Raw genomic sequence first — 18251 nt, 5'->3', positions numbered from 1 at the left:
CACTTGGGCAGAACTAGCCGCAAGGCCCACGGCCACCCACAGACCAATCGGTTTAGTATACTATGATTCAGGTTGAGAGCCCGTGCCAGTGTAAGCGTCCGTCGCCACGAGGCGTCCTCACTCGTCTGGCTCGCACCGCGCGGGACACGCCGCATCGCGGCACGGTTAGCCCAGCCCGCGCGTGCTTACACCCGGGACTGAGATGCGGATTTAAGGCATCGCGCAATGCGGAACGCCGCTTTCACTCGTCGGCGTTGTCGCTCAGTCGGGAGCGAAAAAATGCTACACGTTGACGACTTTTATTTCTGGGCAGTCATTAATATCGCAGGATATGTTCCATTCATTCAAGGAGTGTGGTGTTCGCAGACACCACCGGCGTTCCCGCAATCGACGTTTTTGGTGAGGGCATAACACACCCAACGTAAACAAAATAAATCGTTCTATAAGACATTGTGCACTGGTAAAAAGTGTAGAAAATATAAACTTTTTGAGCAACAATTTGTGCACAACGTGGTGACTGGCACATCTTCATTAAGTATCAAATAGTATCACTTATCAACGTAAGCATCACATAGTATAAAACGACATGGAAAAGGCGTTCTTCATATGGCACGAAGTGTGCAATAAACGTTCCTGGGACATAAACCCATACAAAAATATATCGTTGCTTAGGAAAGTCATAATCCATACAAAGGATCAAATTCAAGTAGGAATGCTTGTAAATGGAATGTGCAGAAGCAAGATCACAAAGGCATCACGAGTACCACAACCACCCGTTAGGCATGTAAACGGCCTCTACGTGAAAAATAACCCCTCTAGCTTGGTCCGAAGTGAGCTGCAGCTGCGACGGCGAACGAGTCGCCCAAAGCTAGAGCTTGGCGATCCGCTCGCGCAGCAGGTCAATCTCTTCGACGATCTCGTTCGGCAGGTCCTCGCCGACCTGCTCGTCCAGGTACTGGTTGACGGCTTCCACCTCCTGCTGCCAATACTCCTTGGGAATGCTGAAGAGCTCCTGCATGTCGACCGCCTCCTTCAGGCCGTCCAGGTTGAGCGCGCCCGGCTTCGGCACCAGCCCAATGGCCGACTCCTGGGCGCAGTCTTCGCCGTCCACGCGCCGCAGCACCCAGTCGAGCACGCGCGAGTTCTCGCCGAAGCCCGGCCACAGGAAGCCGCCGCTAGCCGCCTTGCGGAACCAGTTGACGTGGAAGACCTTGGGCAAGTTGGCCGGCGTGCTGCGTCCCTCCATGGACAGCCAGTGCGACAGGTAGTGGCCGAAGTTGTACCCGAAGAAGGGCCGCATAGCGAACGGGTCGTGCATGATGACCTTGCCCTTGTGCTCGGCGGCGGCGGTCGACTCGGAACGCATGGAGGCGCCCAGGAAGACGCCGTGGCGCCAGTTGAACGCCTCGTACACCAGCGGGACGCCGAGCGGTCTCCGGCCGCCGAACAGGATGGCCGAGATCGGCACGCCCTCGGCCGACTCCCACTGCGGGTCGATGATGGGGCACTGGGCGGCCGGCGCACAGAAGCGGCTGTTGGGGTGCGACGAGGGCGCGCCGCTGCCTGGCGTCCACGGATCGCCGTGCCAGTCCACGATGCCCACCGACGCGTCCACCTCCTTCTCCAGCCCCTCCCAGTAGACGCCGCCGTCGCCCGTCCGCGCCACGTTGGTGAACAGCGTGTTGGAGAAGATGGTCTGCATGGCCACCGGGTTGGTGGCCGTCGACGTGCCGGGCGCCACGCCGAAGAAGCCGTTCTCCGGGTTGATGGCGCGCAGCACGCCGTTCTCGTCGAACTTCATCCAGGCGATGTCGTCACCGACGCACTCGAGCTTGTAGCCAGGCAGCGTGGGCGTCATCATGGCCAGGTTGGTCTTGCCGCAGGCGGACGGGAAGGCGGCGGCGATGTAGCGCTTCTTGCCCTGCGGGTTGGTGATGCCCAGGATGAGCATGTGCTCGGCCAGCCAGCCCTCGCGGCGGGCGATCGTCGAGCCGATCCGCAGCGCGAAGCACTTCTTGCCCAGCAGCGAGTTGCCGCCGTAGCCGCTGCCGAACGAGATGATCTCGTTCTTGGCCGGCACGTGCGCGATGATGGTGTTCTCCGGGTTGCAGGGCCAGTTGTTGATGGGCTTCTTGCTGACGGGCACCGGCCGGCCGACCGAGTGCAGGCACTTGACGAAGTCGCCGTCGCCGAGCGTGGCCATCACGTCGGCGCCCATGCGCGTCATCACGCGCATCGACGCCACCACGTACGGCGAGTCGGTGAGCTCGATGCCGATCTTGCTGAGCGGCGAGCCGACCGGCCCCATCGAGAAGGGGATGACGTACAGCGTGCGGCCGCGCATGCAGCCCGGGAAGCGCTCGGCCACTGCCGTCTCCAGCGCCTTGGGCGACATCCAATTGCCGAGCAGGCCCTTGCGACCCTTGCGCGGAATGGGCACTGTGTCGCGCTTCTCCTCGGTGACGATAAACGTCTTGGACTCGACGCGGGCGACGTCAGCAGGATCGGTGCGCGTCAGCCAGCAGTTGTCGTACTTGGGCAGCGGCTCCACCACGCCAGCCTCGGTCATCATGCGCAGCAGGCTGGCACTCTCGGCCGCCGAGCCGTCGCACACGTGCACGTCCGCTGGCTGGCACATGCGCACTGTGCGGTCAACGAACTCGCGCACCTTGGGGGACAGCGCGGCCACGCGCTCGCGTGCCTGCTGGCTGATGGCGCGCCGCGCTGGCAGCAGCGACGACACCGGACGACCGCACAGCGAGCGTGCGCCCGCCAGCCGCAGAAACTGCACCATCTTCCCAGCCGGCCTGTGTGGAAAGAGTGCCAGTGTTGGTACCCTAGGATCTGGGTGGACTGGCATGGAGGTTGCTTTTGGCACACTCTGTTATTGGCATGCACAAAAACAGTACTGGCTGCGTAGATATATGAAGCGACCCCGTCGGTAGCTCCCATGATTATAGTTGTGATTTTCCCCAAAGTGTCTCAGATTCAACATGCTTCCACAGTGTACTTTGCCAGCCTTGTTGGGACTGCACAATGGTATGTGTAGCTTTAAGATGAGGGAGGAGATCAAATAATTTGGCACACTAGTGCATTATTTACACAAATCTTTGTCATGATTCAGAGGTGCTCTCATGCCTTGACACATGCTACACTGAGTGTATAAATCCTATACTTAATCCTCATCACCATACCACAGATAATGTTCTATCCTTGCTCTCTCTGTCTTTCTGTGTGGTTCAACTGGGGAATAGTGTTAATACAGACTAGTGCCTACCACACCTGAACAGTGGTGTACAAGCTTGCAGAATGTGTGGGTCTGAGCAGCCACTTTATATCCTTAAAAAAGCCAGACATTACTTTGTACAGCATAGACCTTTGTTCCATACCACAGATGTAATCCTATTATTGTCCGCTTCCACAGTATTTAGTGTTTCACCATCTTTGTTAAGCCTATGCAGTACTGCAGAGGTGAATATTGCATTTTTTCCTGCATCTAGAGAAAAAACTAGGTATGAGGGAGAGGAAGCATTTTGTTTATTCCCTTTAAGTATGAGGGAGAGGAAGCACCACACAATTATTAGCAGTCCTTGCAACATGAAAAAGTTGAAATGTGGCAGGATATCCACATGTTTCAAGATTATTTGCCTACAAGATTACTTCTTGATTACTCAGATACACAGGCCCCATAAAAAATTGGCCTCAAAATGCATATACAGCTTCATGTTTATACATCATGTCAGGGACCATCCATCATGTTTCTACCATATCATCATTTAAGCATCAGTACACCACAAATTTGTGCACCTAAATATTAATGTGTTAGCAATCACACCAGTGAATCAAAGGGCTAACTAAGTGCAAGCTTGTGCACCTGTAGATGTGGCCATGCCACCCGGCCTGCTGGAAAGAAAATATACAACACATACATTGTCCACTGCTTAACATTGAGATATGCACCACTAGCGGAAACGTTTCTCAGCTAACAACCTGCAACTTGCCTGGTACCTAGGAGGCGTCCCGACCCGCGACAACAGAGAGGAGAAGGTCCGATTCCGTTACGACCCAGCCCGCTCCCCCTTATCCAAGGTCTTTTCAAGCACCAGGCCCCTGGGTACACATCCCCGGATGTTTCACGTCACTCCGCGTCACAAAAGTCAACGAAGGGGCTCCATAGTAAAAGAAAACTAGAAAGATGCTACTAATTATTAACGTGGTGTGGAGTCGTTGCTTCTTTAAACAGTTGTGCATTGTTTTGAACTGATTTTGGAACATATTGAACAATTGATCAGTAAGAACACCTAAATTATCTATCCAAATTTCTACAAGAATTGGGAGAAAGGTGTGCAGGCAAATCGCTCAGAGAAATAATTGGTGGGAATTAGTTTTGAGCCACTTTTGGGAAATCAGCTGATTTACTATCAACAACCGTGTTTACCTTTATCTCAGCCGAGACCTGAGATACGATCTCAGCTTTGTGGGATGAGCGTCCCCGAGTTGTGTTGATTGTGCGTTGTGCATTGATAATTGTGATGTGTTTGTGTTGCCATGTTGACTTTTGATCACGTTGGCTCCTATCAAACCTCGCACTCACATGCACTTAAATCAGACCAGGCCAAGTTGCGTTGCGTTATCGAATCATCTGGCATACAAAAGTGTGTTTGAGATATGTTGGCCTGAAATTATCCTTGCTTGCAACATCATAATTCGTTGCATCATTGGCCCAGTGTGCACTAGAATTGGAGACTGCCCAACTCTAAGCACTCAGACTTAACATGCACATGCAGTGAATTGCTCTGATGATTTCTCCTAGACCAGGCATGTTGGTGGCACCTTTACTACTTTTTTGAGCGTTATACCAGACTGCAACTACCTTTTTTGCAGTCTGGTATATTCATGGTCTACCTTGATCCCTTCCATTATTGCTGGAAACATGAACAAGGTGTGCATACATGTGGCAGGGCCATGAATGCTTACCAGGCTTCAAGACTACCAGTGATTCTTCAAATGCTTGTAATGATTATTAAATGCATATGTTTAGGCTAGGGCAAATAAACATGTTATCTGAGAATCCATACTACTATGGAATGATACAGCAACAGAGGGGGGCCTGGTGCTTACGAGAGTTTAATCTGGGTCAGTGTCTTCAAAGTTGATCTCACCATCATGCATGGTGCACAGTGGTATGCCATGAGCATGTTTACTCCTTTTTCCCTGTAGTGCAAGCATAACAGTTACTGGGCACATATTATGTTATGGTTGCCAAAGTGCTGGCTGGACAAACAAGTTTTCTGATATACACATCCATACTTACATACAAGACACATTTTAACATCCTCTAAAACAACTGCTTATGTGTATGCAAAATAGGTACCAGTTAGTTTGATTAAGACATATGATGGCAGTTGTGACCACGTACGTGCTAGTGGACCTGCAAACCATTTCAAGTTGGTGCTGATAGTGATGTTTGGATTATCCCATGTTTCTGCTTTGGTTTAAGTTCAGGTCAAGATTAAAATTAGAGTGAAAATTAGGATAAAAACATTGGAATAGCAATAGTATGTGGAGTTATCTAATATCTAGCTTACTATCTTATACCTGGCATCATTTGGCTCATTATCTAATATCTGGCTCTCAGAATGTGCTCTTATTTCCTTCATAGCGTAGTTATCCAGCTTGATATATGCACACTCTCACAAATGTGAGTAGACTGGCATTTCAGTACTGCTGACCATGGCGGTCAGTTGGCCTGTTTTCAGGGCAGTCTACTACAAAGATTTATACTAGTATCTATATAATTTTCTCTCCCCAATTTGCAAGTCCATGAGCATCCCCTCCCCACCCCAACCCTCACTGTGCATATTAAACCCTGCATATTAAACCATGCACATTTGCCTTGGTACTCAGGATGGCCATGTCTCTCACTGTGGTGGCAGTGGTGGGTTGGATGGGCTTCAGTGGAGATGGAGTGATCATTCATGACATCAGTTTCTTGGACATGTGTTTGGGCATTTTCAGATCACCAATTTCATACTCTGAATCATTTTCTGATCTTCACACCAGATTCAATGTCAATGTGGGCCCTCTGTTTGCATCACCTGTCACCATCTCATCTGCCTCTGTCCCCTGATCCTTATCACCCTGGCTAATCCAACAGGGCTGTTTGCTTCCCATGGCACTGGGTTGGTTGAAATAACCTTCAAAATTATGCCTTAAGTTGTTGCCACATCTAATCTGGTAAATGTACCTTCAACAGCTGCTGATTACTACAAATGACCATTCCAGTGGGATTGAACTTTTCCTTGCATTCCTGGCTGTTGTGAAATCTTAATGAGTGGGGACCCCAGATGATAACGGACCATGATGGTCTTTTCTTGTAGTATCCACTCTCCTGTGGTTTTCTGCCCCCATCTGACTACATCACCACAAGCTCTCCCCAAGGTTTCACCAGGCTTCTGGCCCAAGACTGCTCTGTGCTGAAACAATATGTAGAACTCTCTCTGTTTGAGCTATCTCAGGAATGAGTGGTTTGCAGCCAAACTGGAGAAAAAAGGAGACATGAGACAGTGGCATCATGTGAAGCAGACATATGTTGGAATCTAACAACTTCCAGATGCCCGTCCCACTTGTATCCAGACTTCTGCGCTTTGCGGCGGATCGGGGCACCGGTTGTCTAGTTCCCCTGTTCCACGGCCCCATTCGACTGCGGATGATAAACTAGCTGTTTGTCAATGTCCGTCGATGGCGCCGGCACCGACAGATGCTGGTTGTTAAATTTCAGACCGCGATCAGTCAGCGTGGACTCCGGGAGACCGTGACGGTACACGACAGTCGATTAGTGTGCTGGCGACGGTTTCTACAGATTTGTCTGGAATGGGGGGCCAGTTAGACCATTTTTTGTCGGAAGGTCCAGTGCGACCAGAACATACCAATTACCACGTCCTGTACTTTGCCGCCCGAACGACTCCATCAGATCAACAGCGGCGTGCTGCGAAGGAGCTATAGGCTGCGTCGTTTATTCCATGGGCGTTGCGTGCTTTTTGAACTCGCACACACCAAACAGCTAGTTGAGTAATTTCTACCATCCTGCTCCATTTCCTACCAAATATGTCCAGCCAGTGTCAGCAGCTGCGGGTTTTTGCAGCGCCAAAATGACCAGACTCGTCGTGTTTGAGGCTCAAAACACGTGGAATCAGACCGTTTAAGCGTGCCTCCATGCGCACTGCCCTGGGCACCTCGTCCTGGTCCTGAACGTCTCATATTCCTCCTCCTCGACCAGGTGGACAAGGACGTGTGGCGGGGACTGTGACACTGGCTGTGCTGTGGAAATCACCACACGAGGCAGGGCATCGGGATGTGTTTTTCTGTACGGAAATGTATGGAACAGTTTAAGCGAGACTGGCGTCTCAGTGACCGCTGACCATGGCGGCCGGCCGGTCCCCGCCTCCGGCAGTCGGTTGCGGAGGTGCGCACTTGTAACGCACTAAACCGCAAGGGTTTTGTCCATAACTTTGCCCACAGATTGGCTGTTTTTGTTTCAGGAGATCCAGAATTCCCACCGGATTTCAAAGAAAAATGTCCAGACACCATGAAATGGATTTTGATAAGATACTAGAGGAAGTGGGAGACTTTGGGCGCTACCAGCGGTGGTTCTACAGTCTTTTATGTGTGGGCGTAACTATAGCTACCATACCTGGAGTAGCTGCTCTGGTGTTTCAGGCATATGTGCCTCATTACAGGTGAGAACGCTGCCAGGGGTCCCACCGGGGATGTGACTTGTGTATTGTCAGTTTTGGGTTAAGTTTAAACTGTCCTTAGTCAGTCTCTTCAGAAAGCATCATTTTTCGTCAGCCCTTACACATCTCATTCATTGTTATTCATCAGTTTCACTGCTAGCTGCCCGTGCCTCATTAAGGCTCCCTGCCCCACTCGTCCGTTTATCAGCAGTCCGTCTGTCCGTGTCGGCCGATTCCCATGTCGCCACTGCTGTCCGTGCTGCATCGTGGCCCCCCGCCCCACTCGTCCGTTCATCGGTAGTCCATCGGTGTCCGTGCCCGCCGACTCCCATGTCGCCCCTGCTCGCCAGGTGTCTCGTGCCGGGGTGCGACAACGCCACGGCGCCCGAATACCGGGCGCCCTTCACCAATTTCTCGATACCGCCGGAGGCCGGCGGTCAGTCGCAGTGCCAACGCTTCTGGAGGTATAACCTCACCTCCGACAGCTGCCACGACGAAGACTTTGATGACAATATCACCGTCAGCTGCACCCGCTTCGTCTTCGACAAGTCTTTGTTCACGTCGTCGTTCGCCACCCAGGTAGTGGCCGTGTCCAGACATATATTCCGAATCCTCTGAATGGTTAAAGTGGGTGCAGTAACACAGCACCATATCATATTTCTAGGTAAACTAAGGAGACATTCACAAGACAAATGTGAAGGCTGTGTTGGTTGCAAGAATGTGTTGAGATGTCGTCATTTTTCGGACAAAGTTTGTCTGGTCTGGCAGGAAATGCAACTTCAGATAAACCAGAAAGGCGCCTGGTTAGCCGTCGGACGAGCCAGACGATCATAGATGTAGGAGCTATTGGTCAGGATCGTGGAGATGATGCCAGAAACTAAGTTGAACGCAAATCCGATTTTTGTTTGGCTTCTCAGAATCTGTGTATTCAACGTTTTTTTATGGTTTCGAAATGGCAGAGACGAATTAAGCGGAAAAATTACAGTATTGTAGGCATATCTCGTGTAACTGGACGACGTGCATGTAAACGTCTTACAACTTAACTACCGTCGCAGCTTAGAGCGTGACGCGTTCACTCACCATCCGCAGTGGAACCTGATGTGTTCACTCAACATCCGCACTGGAACCTGACGCGTCCACCCATTACCCACAGTGGAATGTGACGCGTCCACCCACCATCCACAGTGGAACCTGACGTGTTCACTCACCATCACAACCTGACGCGTCCACCCACCATCTGCAGTGGAACCTGACATGTGCACTCACCATCCGCAGTGGAACCTGACGTGTTCACTCACCATCCGCAGTGGAACCTGACGTGTTCACTCACCATCACAACCTGACGTGTTCACTCACCATCCGCAGTGGAACCTGACATGTGCACTCACCATCACAACCTGACGCGTCCACCCTTCATCCGCAGTGGAACCTGACATGTTCGTACCAGCCGCTGGTGGAGCTGCCCAACACGCTGTACTTCTCGGGCGTGCTGCTGGGCTCCGTGGTATTCGGCGTCATCAGCGACAGGTGAGCGAAAGCCGGGCGGTCTCGGCTCTGGCTCGAAGCTCTGTGGGTGGACGTTACCAGTGCCGTGAATATTTTGTCTCGTTATTGTATGCATGGGTGTTTTTCTTTTTGTCTCTGGACGGATGGAAGTGCCTCCTGGTATGTGCGGTTCACGAGTGGCGTTTGTGACCCACGCCGTCTTCCACAAACTTTCATGACTGGCCACCACTTTCGCACGTGTTTCCAGATTCGGCCGGCGAGCGGCGCTGATGCTGTCAGTGCTGCTGCTGCTCCTGGTGAACTACCTGGTGGTGGTGCTGCGCTTCAGCTTCATCGGCGTGTGTGCGCTGCGAGTGGTGCTCGGCTTGGCCAGCTGTGGCATGTACCAGACGGCGTTTGTGTTGGGTAAGCCTTCCGCGGTCTCCGACTGCTCAGGATATGGAGTAAAACACGCCGGTCCTGACTGACAGACAGTGCTACAATAGCAGGCCAACTGGGTGGAAGGAATCGGCAAAAATTATTTGTGGTGTCTTGCATCAGTTTCATACAAAACTACATAGCAGTCTAGGGTGGTAATCCAGTGCAAACATCCTCGGTTTCAATAAGAAATTTCAGCTTCATTGAGACGGAAAACTCGTCCCGTTGTTACACTGGCCAGACATTACCTTGCCGTTGCAGCAACCGGGTCGGTTAGCCGTCCTCTGCCGGTTGTCATGGTTACACTGGCCGGACACCACCGCTGCAGCGACTGGGCTGGTGAGCAGTGCCGTCGTCGATTGCCATGGTTACCAGACGCGTCTCCACCATTGCAGCGGTGGAGTTGGTGGGGAAGCGGTGGCGCGTGCCATGCGGCACCGTAATCAACTACTTCACCACGGTGGGCGCCCTGGTGGCCGGCGCGCTGGCTTATGCCATCCGCGGCTGGGTGGACCTTCAGCTGGTCTGCACGGCACCGCTGGTGCTTCTGTTGGCTGGCTTCTGGTCAGTACACGGCCGCTGGTCGGTCATTGCACAGTTGTTGACCAGGCCTCAAGCAGTGTGCGGCTACTGGCCAGGCTCTGGTCAGTGCACAGCTGCTGGCTGAGCTCTGGTCAGTGCACAGCTGCTGACTGGGCTCTGGTCAGTGTGCGGCTAATGGCCGGGCTCTGGTCAGTGCACAGCTGCTGGCTGGGCTCTGGTCAGTGTGCGGCTAATGGCCGGGCTCTGGTCAGTGTGCGGCTAATGGCCGGGCTCTGGTCAGTGTGCGGCTGCTGGCTGGACTCTGGTCAGTGTACGGCTGCTGGCTGGGCTCTGGTCAGTGTGCGGCTAATGGCCGGGCTCTGGTCAGTGTGCGGCTAATGGCCGGGCTCTGGTCAGTGTGCGGCTGCTGGCTGGGCTCTGGTCAGTGTGCGGCTAATGGCCGGGCTCTGGTCAGTGTGCGGCTGCTGGCTGGACTCTGGTCAGTGTACGGCTGCTGGCTGGGCTCTGGTCAGTGTGCGGCTGCTGGCTGCGCTCTGGTCGATGTGTGGCTGCTGGCTGGGCTCGGGTCAGTGTGCGTCTGGTGGTTGGGCTCTTATCAGTGCACAGTTGCTGACACAGCTGTGGGCACAGCTGCTGGCTGGGCTCCGGTCAGTGTGCGGCTGCTAGCCGGGCTCTGGTCAGTGCACAACTGCTGGCCAGGCTCTGGTCAGTGCGGGTGCTGGCCGGGCTCTGGTCAGTGCACAGCTGCTGGCCGGGCTCTGGTCAGTGCACAGCTGCTGGCTGGGCTGTGGTCAGTGTGCGGCTGCTGGCGGGGCTCTGGTCAGTGTGCGGCTGCTGGCTGGGCCCTGGTCAGTGTGCGGCTGCTGGCGGGGCTCTGGTCAGTGTGCGGCTGCTGGCTGGGCCCTGGTCAGTGTGCGGCTGCTGGCTGGGCTCTGGTCAGTGTGCGGCTGCTGGCGGGACTCTGGTCAGTGTGCGGCCTCTGGTGGGGCCCTGGTCAGTGCGCGCCTCCCCGTCGGGCTGTGGGAACATGCTGTTAATCTTTTAGCTTCGTGTGGAACGCATGCAACGTATCACCGCCAAGCATTTATTGTTAGAGCGTTACCGTTTTGTTGTTGCTGAAAACTGCGTTGCTGAAAACTGCAAAACTGGATGTACCTGAACCAGCTCGGTCTCCTGTGCACTGTATCCACTCCGTCGTCTAGGACGCTCGGTCCGTTCGTGAGTTACGCTCGGCTGCGGGCCGCTGCGGCACCGCCCCCTGTCGCCACCCGACGCCGCCGTGGCTGCCGCAGGCTGTGCCCGGAGTCGGTGCGCTGGCTGCTGACCCAGGGTCGCACCGAGCAGGCGCAGGCCGCCATCCGCTACATAGCGCAGAAGAACGGCACCACCGTGTCGCCGCACCTGCTGGCCGACTGCGATGACCCCGGTCAGGATGACGACGTAAGTGGCCGAGCGCTGTAGCACCGGACTGGGGATCGGTAGGTTTGGGTTCAATTCCCGCCGCAGGCAATCCTATTTGGCACGACTCTCCTTCAGGCCGCGATGATTACATTCAGAGAAGTAATGTAAGCATATTCATGAACAGCGTGGTCTTTGGGCGAACAAGACAGGGGAGAATGCATAAATACCCGTTTTTGCATGATAGAGGCTTTAATGGCGTTTACACTGGAGATTGATCATACTGGTCATCTCTGCGATGTAGGACTAGACCACAGCCTGATTATTTTGAGGCCATCTCACTCTGGTTAGGCTTCGTTATTTCCGGATACTGATTGATGATTGCGAAGAATGTATATGAGGAACCCACTTCTTTCTGTTCATGCGTGTCATCCTGAAGAACATCTCCCTGTGGTTCCTCCGCCTGTATCCATGTCTGGGTCCCGCTGATCCGAAGCATGACAGCCGTCATCTGTAGTCCACATTCTGCTTGTTTCGATAAGTTTTGCTTCATACACATGGTACACCCCATGATCAAAATGCGAGCCTCAATCCCATGCTATCTGACTTCTCGACTTGGGCGCTACGTGAACGATGCATTCGTTGCGCCCCAAAGCCCAAATCACCACCGTCTAGTCGACTTGTGAATCCTACGATAACCTGCTGGGTCGGCTGTGAGAAGTCCATGACTCCAGCAGAGCCCGGGAGATGCCGCTGTGCTCGGCGGTGGCCACGGGCCTGCGCCGTCGTCGCTCCCTCAGCCGCCCTGTCCCGACTGCTGTCACAGTGCGACCGAGGCCCGTCACACTGCCTTCACAGTGTGTCGGATCCCGTCACACTGCCTTCACAGTGTGTCGGATCCCGTCACACTACCGTCACAATGTGTCAGGTCCCGTCACACTGCCGTCACAGTGTGATCGAGTCCCGTCACACTGCCGTCACAGTGTCTGAGTCCGTCACACTGTCATCACAGTGTGATCGAGTCCCGTCGTACTGCCGTCACAGTGTCTGAGTCCCGTCACATTACCATCACAGTGTCTGAATCCCGTCACACTGCCGTCACAGTGTCTGAGTCCGTCACACTGTCATCACAGCGTGATCGAGTCCCGTCGTACTGCCGTCACAGTGTCTGAGTCCCGTCACATTGTCATCACGGTGTCTGAATCCCGTCACACTGCCGTCACAGTGTCTGGGTCCCGTCACACTGCCGTCACAGTGTGTCCGCGTCCTGCCGCGCTCCCGCGGTGGCCGGCTAGTGTCCGGCTCCTCACGACGCACTCGCTGCTCACAGGACGACAGCAGCGACTCGGAACCGGTGGTGGTGGTGCCGGCCGCGCCCAGCGAGACCTTCATCGACTGTATGCGCAGCCGCGTGCTCCGGGTCCGCCTCTGTCTAGCCCTGCTCGGATGGTGGGTACTCGGAGGTCCTGGGGTGGTGTCAGTCACGTGCTCAGGGTCCGCCTCTGTCTGGCCCTGCTCGGGTGGTGGGTACTCGGAGGTCCTGGGGTGGTGTCATTCACGCGCTCCGGGTCCGCTTCTGTCTGGCCCTGCTCGGGTGGTGGGTACTCGGAGGTCCTGGGGTGGTGTCACTCACGCGCTCCGGGTCCGCCTCTGTGTGGCCCTGTTCGGGTGGTGGGTACTCGGAGGTCCTGGGGTGGTGTCAGTCACGCGCTCCGGGTCCGCCTCTGTCTAGCCCTGCTCGGATAGTGGGTACTCGGAGGTCCTGGGGTGGTGTCACTCACGTGCTCAGGGTCCGCCTCTGTCTAGCCCTGCTCGGATGGTGGGTACTCGGAGGTCCTGGGGTGGTGTCACTCACGCGCTCAGGGTCCGCCTCTGTCTGGCTCTCCTCGGATGGTGGGTACTCGGAGGTTCTGGGGTGGTGTCACTCACGCGCTCAGGGTCCGCCTCTGTCCGGCCCTGCCCGGATGGTGGGTACTCGGAGGTCCTGGGGTGGTGTCAGTCACGTGCTCAGGGTCTGCCTCTGTCTGGCCCTGCTCGGGTGGTGGGTACGCCGGAAACCAGGGGAGCACGAGTGTCCCCAGAAGAGGAGAATGGGAGATATGTCAGCCTCGTAGTGGAAGTCGCCGCTGTCCGTCTTGATTCGGCCGGTGCGCTCTTGTGGATCTCCGTTGGTGCTGGAATGTAGACATGTGCCCACTAGGTGATGTGCAGGACACCCCGTGCGGGTAGCTCCGCATGATGCGGGGCCCGCGAAAAGCTGTTGCCAGTGTCTAGCTGATATTTCTAAACGCGACGAGGATGATGCTCATTTTAGCAGAACGCCATTGCCCTTTTATCTTTGTCAGGGGCTGTTGGCATATGTTCTATATTTATGGTAGAAGCTGACTTTATTCATTGACGGCCCGCCTCCATACGTGCCAGGTTTGCGGTGAACTTCGCCTTTTATGGCATGGTGATTGATCTGCCGAATCTGCCCGGCGACTTCTTCACCAACTTCTTCGTCACCACCATTGCGGAGATGCCAGGTTCGTTACACATCCGTGCATTGTAATCTCACCAAAAAACAGACGCTGCCCGTCCGTTCTGGATGCCAATGAGGTGTCTTGCAGCATACACTTTTAGTGGTTGTCCACGCATACCGCTGCTGACCCAGTGCACATTGTGTTTTGCTTATGTCGATTATTGCAGAAAGTGCGGCAAAGTCCATGTCAGCAATGGTTGTGCGTGATGGCACTCGTGGAAGAACAGCTTTCGCCTTTATTGTGGTGCTGATCTCATCAGAGGTGCGCAGTGTAACCCGCCGTGCGTCCCATGTTCTCACCTGCGTTTGACGACCGGTATCACCACTGCGCTGTCTGGACAACGTCGTGGGAATATATCTGCAACTCTACCGGGTCTTGCCACTGTTGGGCCTGGCGTGGTTCGGTATAGCAGCCTAGTGGTCGTTAGATGTACAGGACCCTCTGGCCGGACTGTCACTGCCCATCTGTCTGTCTGCCACCAGGTTACACGTTCTGCTGGGTAGGCATGGACCGGCTGGGCCGGCGCGCCACATTCGTCTCGGCCAACGTGCTGTGCGGCGTGTCGCTCATCACCGCAGGACTCATTCCCAACTGTGAGTGGTTCCCGCCTGACTCGTCCCCAACTGTCAGCGATCCCTGTCTAACTCATCCCCAAATGTGGGCGATCCAGATGGACCGATTTCCAACTGTGAGTGGTCTCCGACGGACTCAACTATGAGTGACCTCAATACTCATCTTCATCTGTGAGTGGTCTCTGTCGGACTCGTCCCCAACTGTGAGTGGTCCCCATTGGACGCATCCCCAACTGTGAGTGGCCCTTGCCGGACTCATCCCCAGCTGTGAGTGGCCCCGTCGGTGTCATCCCCCATTGTGAGTGGTCTCCGTCGGTGTCATCCCCAAATGTGAGTGGTATCCGTCGGCGTCATCCCCAAATGTGAGTGGTATCCGTCGGCGTCATCCCCAAATGTGAGTGGTATCCGTCGGCGTCATCCCCAATTGTGGGTGGACTCCGCCGGCGTCATCCCCAATTGTGAGTGGTCTCCGCTGGTGTCATCCCCAATTGTGAGTGGTATCCGTCGGCGTCATCCCCAAATGTGAGTAGTATCCGTCGGCGTCATCCCCAAATGTGAGTGGTATCCGCCGGTATCATCCCCAATTGAGTGGCCTCCGCCGGTGTCATCCCCAGTTGTGAGTGGTCTCCGCCGGTGTCATCCCCAAATGTGAATGGTATCCGTCGGTGTCATCCCCCATTGTGTGTGGGCGCCGTCGTTGTCATCCCCAGTTATGCGAATGGTCAACGCCGGAGCTGCGGACCATTTAGCTGATTGGTATTGGCTACCCGGGCAGTAGTGGTCGCCCACGGGTTACTCATTATTTCGCGAGCTGTGCTGTTGACGTCTTGGACGCGGTCTCCGCGCGATAGCGGCGTCCGAAGGCCACCGTCCATGACGTGGCCGCAGCGGCGCCTCCCCCCCCCCCCCCCCTCCCTCCTGCCGGAACAACCCGGTGACCGCCGCCCCGGCCGCAGCGATGCCGATCCCGAACGCCGTGATGCTGATGCTGGGTAAGAGCGGCGCCGCCGGCGCGTTCGCCGTCATCTACATCTACACGTCTGAGCTGTTCCCCACGTCGGCGCGCAACACGGCCGTCGGCGTGTGCTCGATGACGGGCCGGGTGGCGGCCATGCTGGCGCCGCAGCTGGCCGTGCTGGTGAGTGCGCGGACGCCGGCCAGCGGGCGCTGTTCCCATCTGTGCCGGTGAGACGGTCGGGGCTGCGGCCGTGCCGCCGAGCGCAGGCGCACGCATCCGTGGTGCGCAGGCGCCGGTCCTAGTTTAGCTGCTGTGTCTCGCATGTAGTCGCAGCCCGTACGGTGTGTTCTGTACTGGCGATGCCGGTTGTCACACTGCTGTCCCGGCGGCTGGGCGGTTACTGGAGCCACGTGTCCCGCGTCCACGCTGCGACCTCATCGGCGGCGGCGCGTCCCGTGTGTGTGTGAGCCGCCACGCTCCCTGGGCGTCTGACCGACCGGCGCTGACCGCGGCTCGCCAGGCCATCTACGGCGAGAGCATCCCGCTGCTGGTGATCGGCGGCGTGGTGATCGTGTCCGGCCTGTGCACGCTCTGCCTGCCCGAGACGCTCGGCATGCCGCTACCGGAGACCATGCAGGACGCCGTCGGCGACCACCGGTACGACTGGGCCGGAGCGACGGCCGGAGGCAGGGGGGAGGGGGGACGGGAGTGATGTGTAATATGGCCGGATGGGTGGGAGCGGCGACGGGTGGCGGGTGTTTCCTGTGACTATGTTCCGGGAACGAAACGGCACCAAGGTAACAAGGTGGTCGTCAGAGTCTAACATTTTGGTCGTAAAGTGCATTTACTTAGGTGTTGATACTTCTCCATTAACCGGGGTGCCGGTAGCATAGCGGCTACACTGCGCGTCTGGAAAACCAGAGGTGCGGGGTTCGATTTCCCGCGGTGCCCGCCCTTCCTGCCAGGGTGAGAGGCAGGCGACGCCATATAGCCTCAGCAGCTAAGTGCGTCGTAAAGCCCAAATGACAGACATTCTCCAGTAACCATTAAGAAACTGGGTTGCGATATGGCTGTAAAATTGAACTATGAAACATGCCGTGGCGGTGAGTTGCTGAATGGTGTGCTATAGTGCGGGCAAACACGTTGAATGGGCATTTGTCATTGTTGGCTATTGATTAGCACTGCTGACAACCCAGATCGACGTGAAGCGTTGGTGTGCTCAGGTCGGACGACGAAGCTGTGGGCGTGGCTCCTCCAGCTGACGGCCGGGAGGGACCCCTCTAGCCGTGCGGTCCGACGCCACGCGGCCGGCCGGGCGGCGGGCCCGCCTGGGCAGCCAGCCGCCGGCGGGACGGCCCGGACTGGCAGCGCTCCGCGGGCCTTCTGATGCGGTCTCGGCAGGAGTGAAGGCGGCGCTGCTGGGCGGGCGACGCCTGGTCCTGCTACCTATCACCGTCCGTGCCTTCATTCAGAAGCGATCGTGTTCATACTGCACCATGGGCGAAGGAGTGGGGCTACGGTTTACTGACATTGGCTCATCATTATGCTAGTGTCTGTTGTAATTATGTAGGCGTGTGCAGTACTATGTGGACCATATTTATGCGTGTGCAGTACTATGTGGACCATATTTATGCGTGTGCCTACCAGAGCTAGTCAGTTCCGGTCTGTTGCACGGAATTATGCTGCGACAACTTAGCATTCTCATAAGTTGTGCCGGCGTAGAAGAGACGCCATAAAAGCGTTTTTAGTTGTAACGACTCATTAGCTGCTTTTCGTCCATGACAACGTGCTTGGTTTAGCTCTAAATGCTGTGTTGCATTTCGGGCACGCTTGCCGGTTTATATCCGCTGTTGCGGTTTAGTGGTATTGTGGTTTTAGGTTCGAAAAATCGACGGCAACGCCGTGATGACAGGCAATATGATTTGTTGCTGATGGCGAAACTCTACAGGTATGCACAGATAACATTCCCTGACCGTGCAGCAGCACAGCGCCGCACATGGTACCCGATCTTGTTTTTAACGGGTTGGAGCCCATTCCAGACAGAAAAGATTAGTAATGCACTTCACTCAACATTCCCTTCAATTTTAATGCCGTACAATATTCGCGGCGCAACACTAGTGTGCCTTTCATAGCCATCAGCACATCAGTACGCTTACGTATGTACACATAGCACATAATTCTTGGGTACCCCTGTGTCTGCCACGTCGACCGGTTTGGCTGTTGGGCCGTACTTGGAGGAGGACCTGTGACGAACTCTTCGCTTTACAAGGATGTAGATTTGAGCCAATCCGTACCATGCTTACGACGTGTTATCGTCCTCTACGAGGTTACCGCTTTGCTACGTGCTTGTGTAGCAATTGCATCGCTTTAATACAGAGCTCCGTCATGACTCGCAGACTTCTGTCATATGTGCAGGGGCCTACATGGTGAATAAAGAGAGCGTGGAGCGAGGCTAACCACGAGTATCAGACATTGCGGAAGGATCCTACCCACGGGCATTGGACAGTGCGGAGGGATCCTACCCACGAGCACCAGACAGCGCAGAGGGAAACTAACCACAAGTATCAGACATCGCGGAGGGATTATACCCACGAGCATT

At 55.3% G+C, this 18251-nt stretch overlaps 2 protein-coding genes across 2 annotated transcripts; one reads left to right on the top strand and one right to left on the bottom strand.

Moving 5' to 3' along the window:
• Window positions 1–283: 283 nt before the first annotated feature.
• Window positions 284–4102, bottom strand: LOC119099761 (phosphoenolpyruvate carboxykinase [GTP], mitochondrial). The gene is made up of 2 exons (XM_037222824.1): window positions 4002–4102; window positions 284–2807 (listed from the first exon to the last, which is right to left on the bottom strand). The coding sequence occupies exon 2, from the start codon at window positions 2792–2794 to the stop codon at window positions 869–871; it is 1926 nt and encodes a 641-aa protein (XP_037078719.1). The 5' UTR covers window positions 2795–2807; window positions 4002–4102; the 3' UTR covers window positions 284–868.
• A 390-nt stretch (window positions 4103–4492) lies between these two features.
• Window positions 4493–18108, top strand: LOC119099762 (organic cation transporter protein). Its single transcript, XM_037222825.1, has 13 exons — window positions 4493–4508; window positions 7542–7739; window positions 8087–8315; window positions 9160–9263; window positions 9490–9647; window positions 10055–10223; window positions 11495–11642; window positions 12931–13049; window positions 14022–14125; window positions 14605–14715; window positions 15651–15832; window positions 16173–16309; window positions 16876–18108. Exons 2-13 carry the CDS (start codon window positions 7576–7578, stop codon window positions 16934–16936), a joined length of 1686 nt encoding a protein of 561 aa, XP_037078720.1. The 5' UTR covers window positions 4493–4508; window positions 7542–7575; the 3' UTR covers window positions 16937–18108.
• The last annotated feature ends 143 nt before the right edge of the window (window positions 18109–18251 follow it).

The sequence above is a fragment of the Pollicipes pollicipes genome, unplaced genomic scaffold (genome assembly GCF_011947565.3).
Source record: "Pollicipes pollicipes isolate AB1234 unplaced genomic scaffold, Ppol_2.1 Scaffold_4881;HRSCAF=5763_pilon_pilon_pilon, whole genome shotgun sequence".
Classification (NCBI taxonomy): domain Eukaryota; kingdom Metazoa; phylum Arthropoda; class Thecostraca; order Pollicipedomorpha; family Pollicipedidae; genus Pollicipes; species Pollicipes pollicipes.
Note: the sequence above shows the minus strand (reverse complement) of the source record. Positions and strands in the feature narration are given on the sequence as shown.

Bases quoted from the DNA above. Each gene is read 5' to 3' on its own strand.
- LOC119099762 (XM_037222825.1), top strand. From the start codon at position 7,576: ATGTCCAGACACCATGAAATGGATTTTGATAAGATACTAGAGGAAGTG. The intron at 7,740-8,086 runs GTGAGAACGCTG...CCTGCTCGCCAG, and splicing joins GCATATGTGCCTCATTACAG to GTGTCTCGTGCCGGGGTGCG. The intron at 14,126-14,604 runs GTTCGTTACACA...GTCTGCCACCAG, and splicing joins CACCATTGCGGAGATGCCAG to GTTACACGTTCTGCTGGGTA.
- LOC119099761 (XM_037222824.1), bottom strand. From the start codon at position 2,794: ATGGTGCAGTTTCTGCGGCTGGCGGGCGCACGCTCGCTGTGCGGTCGT.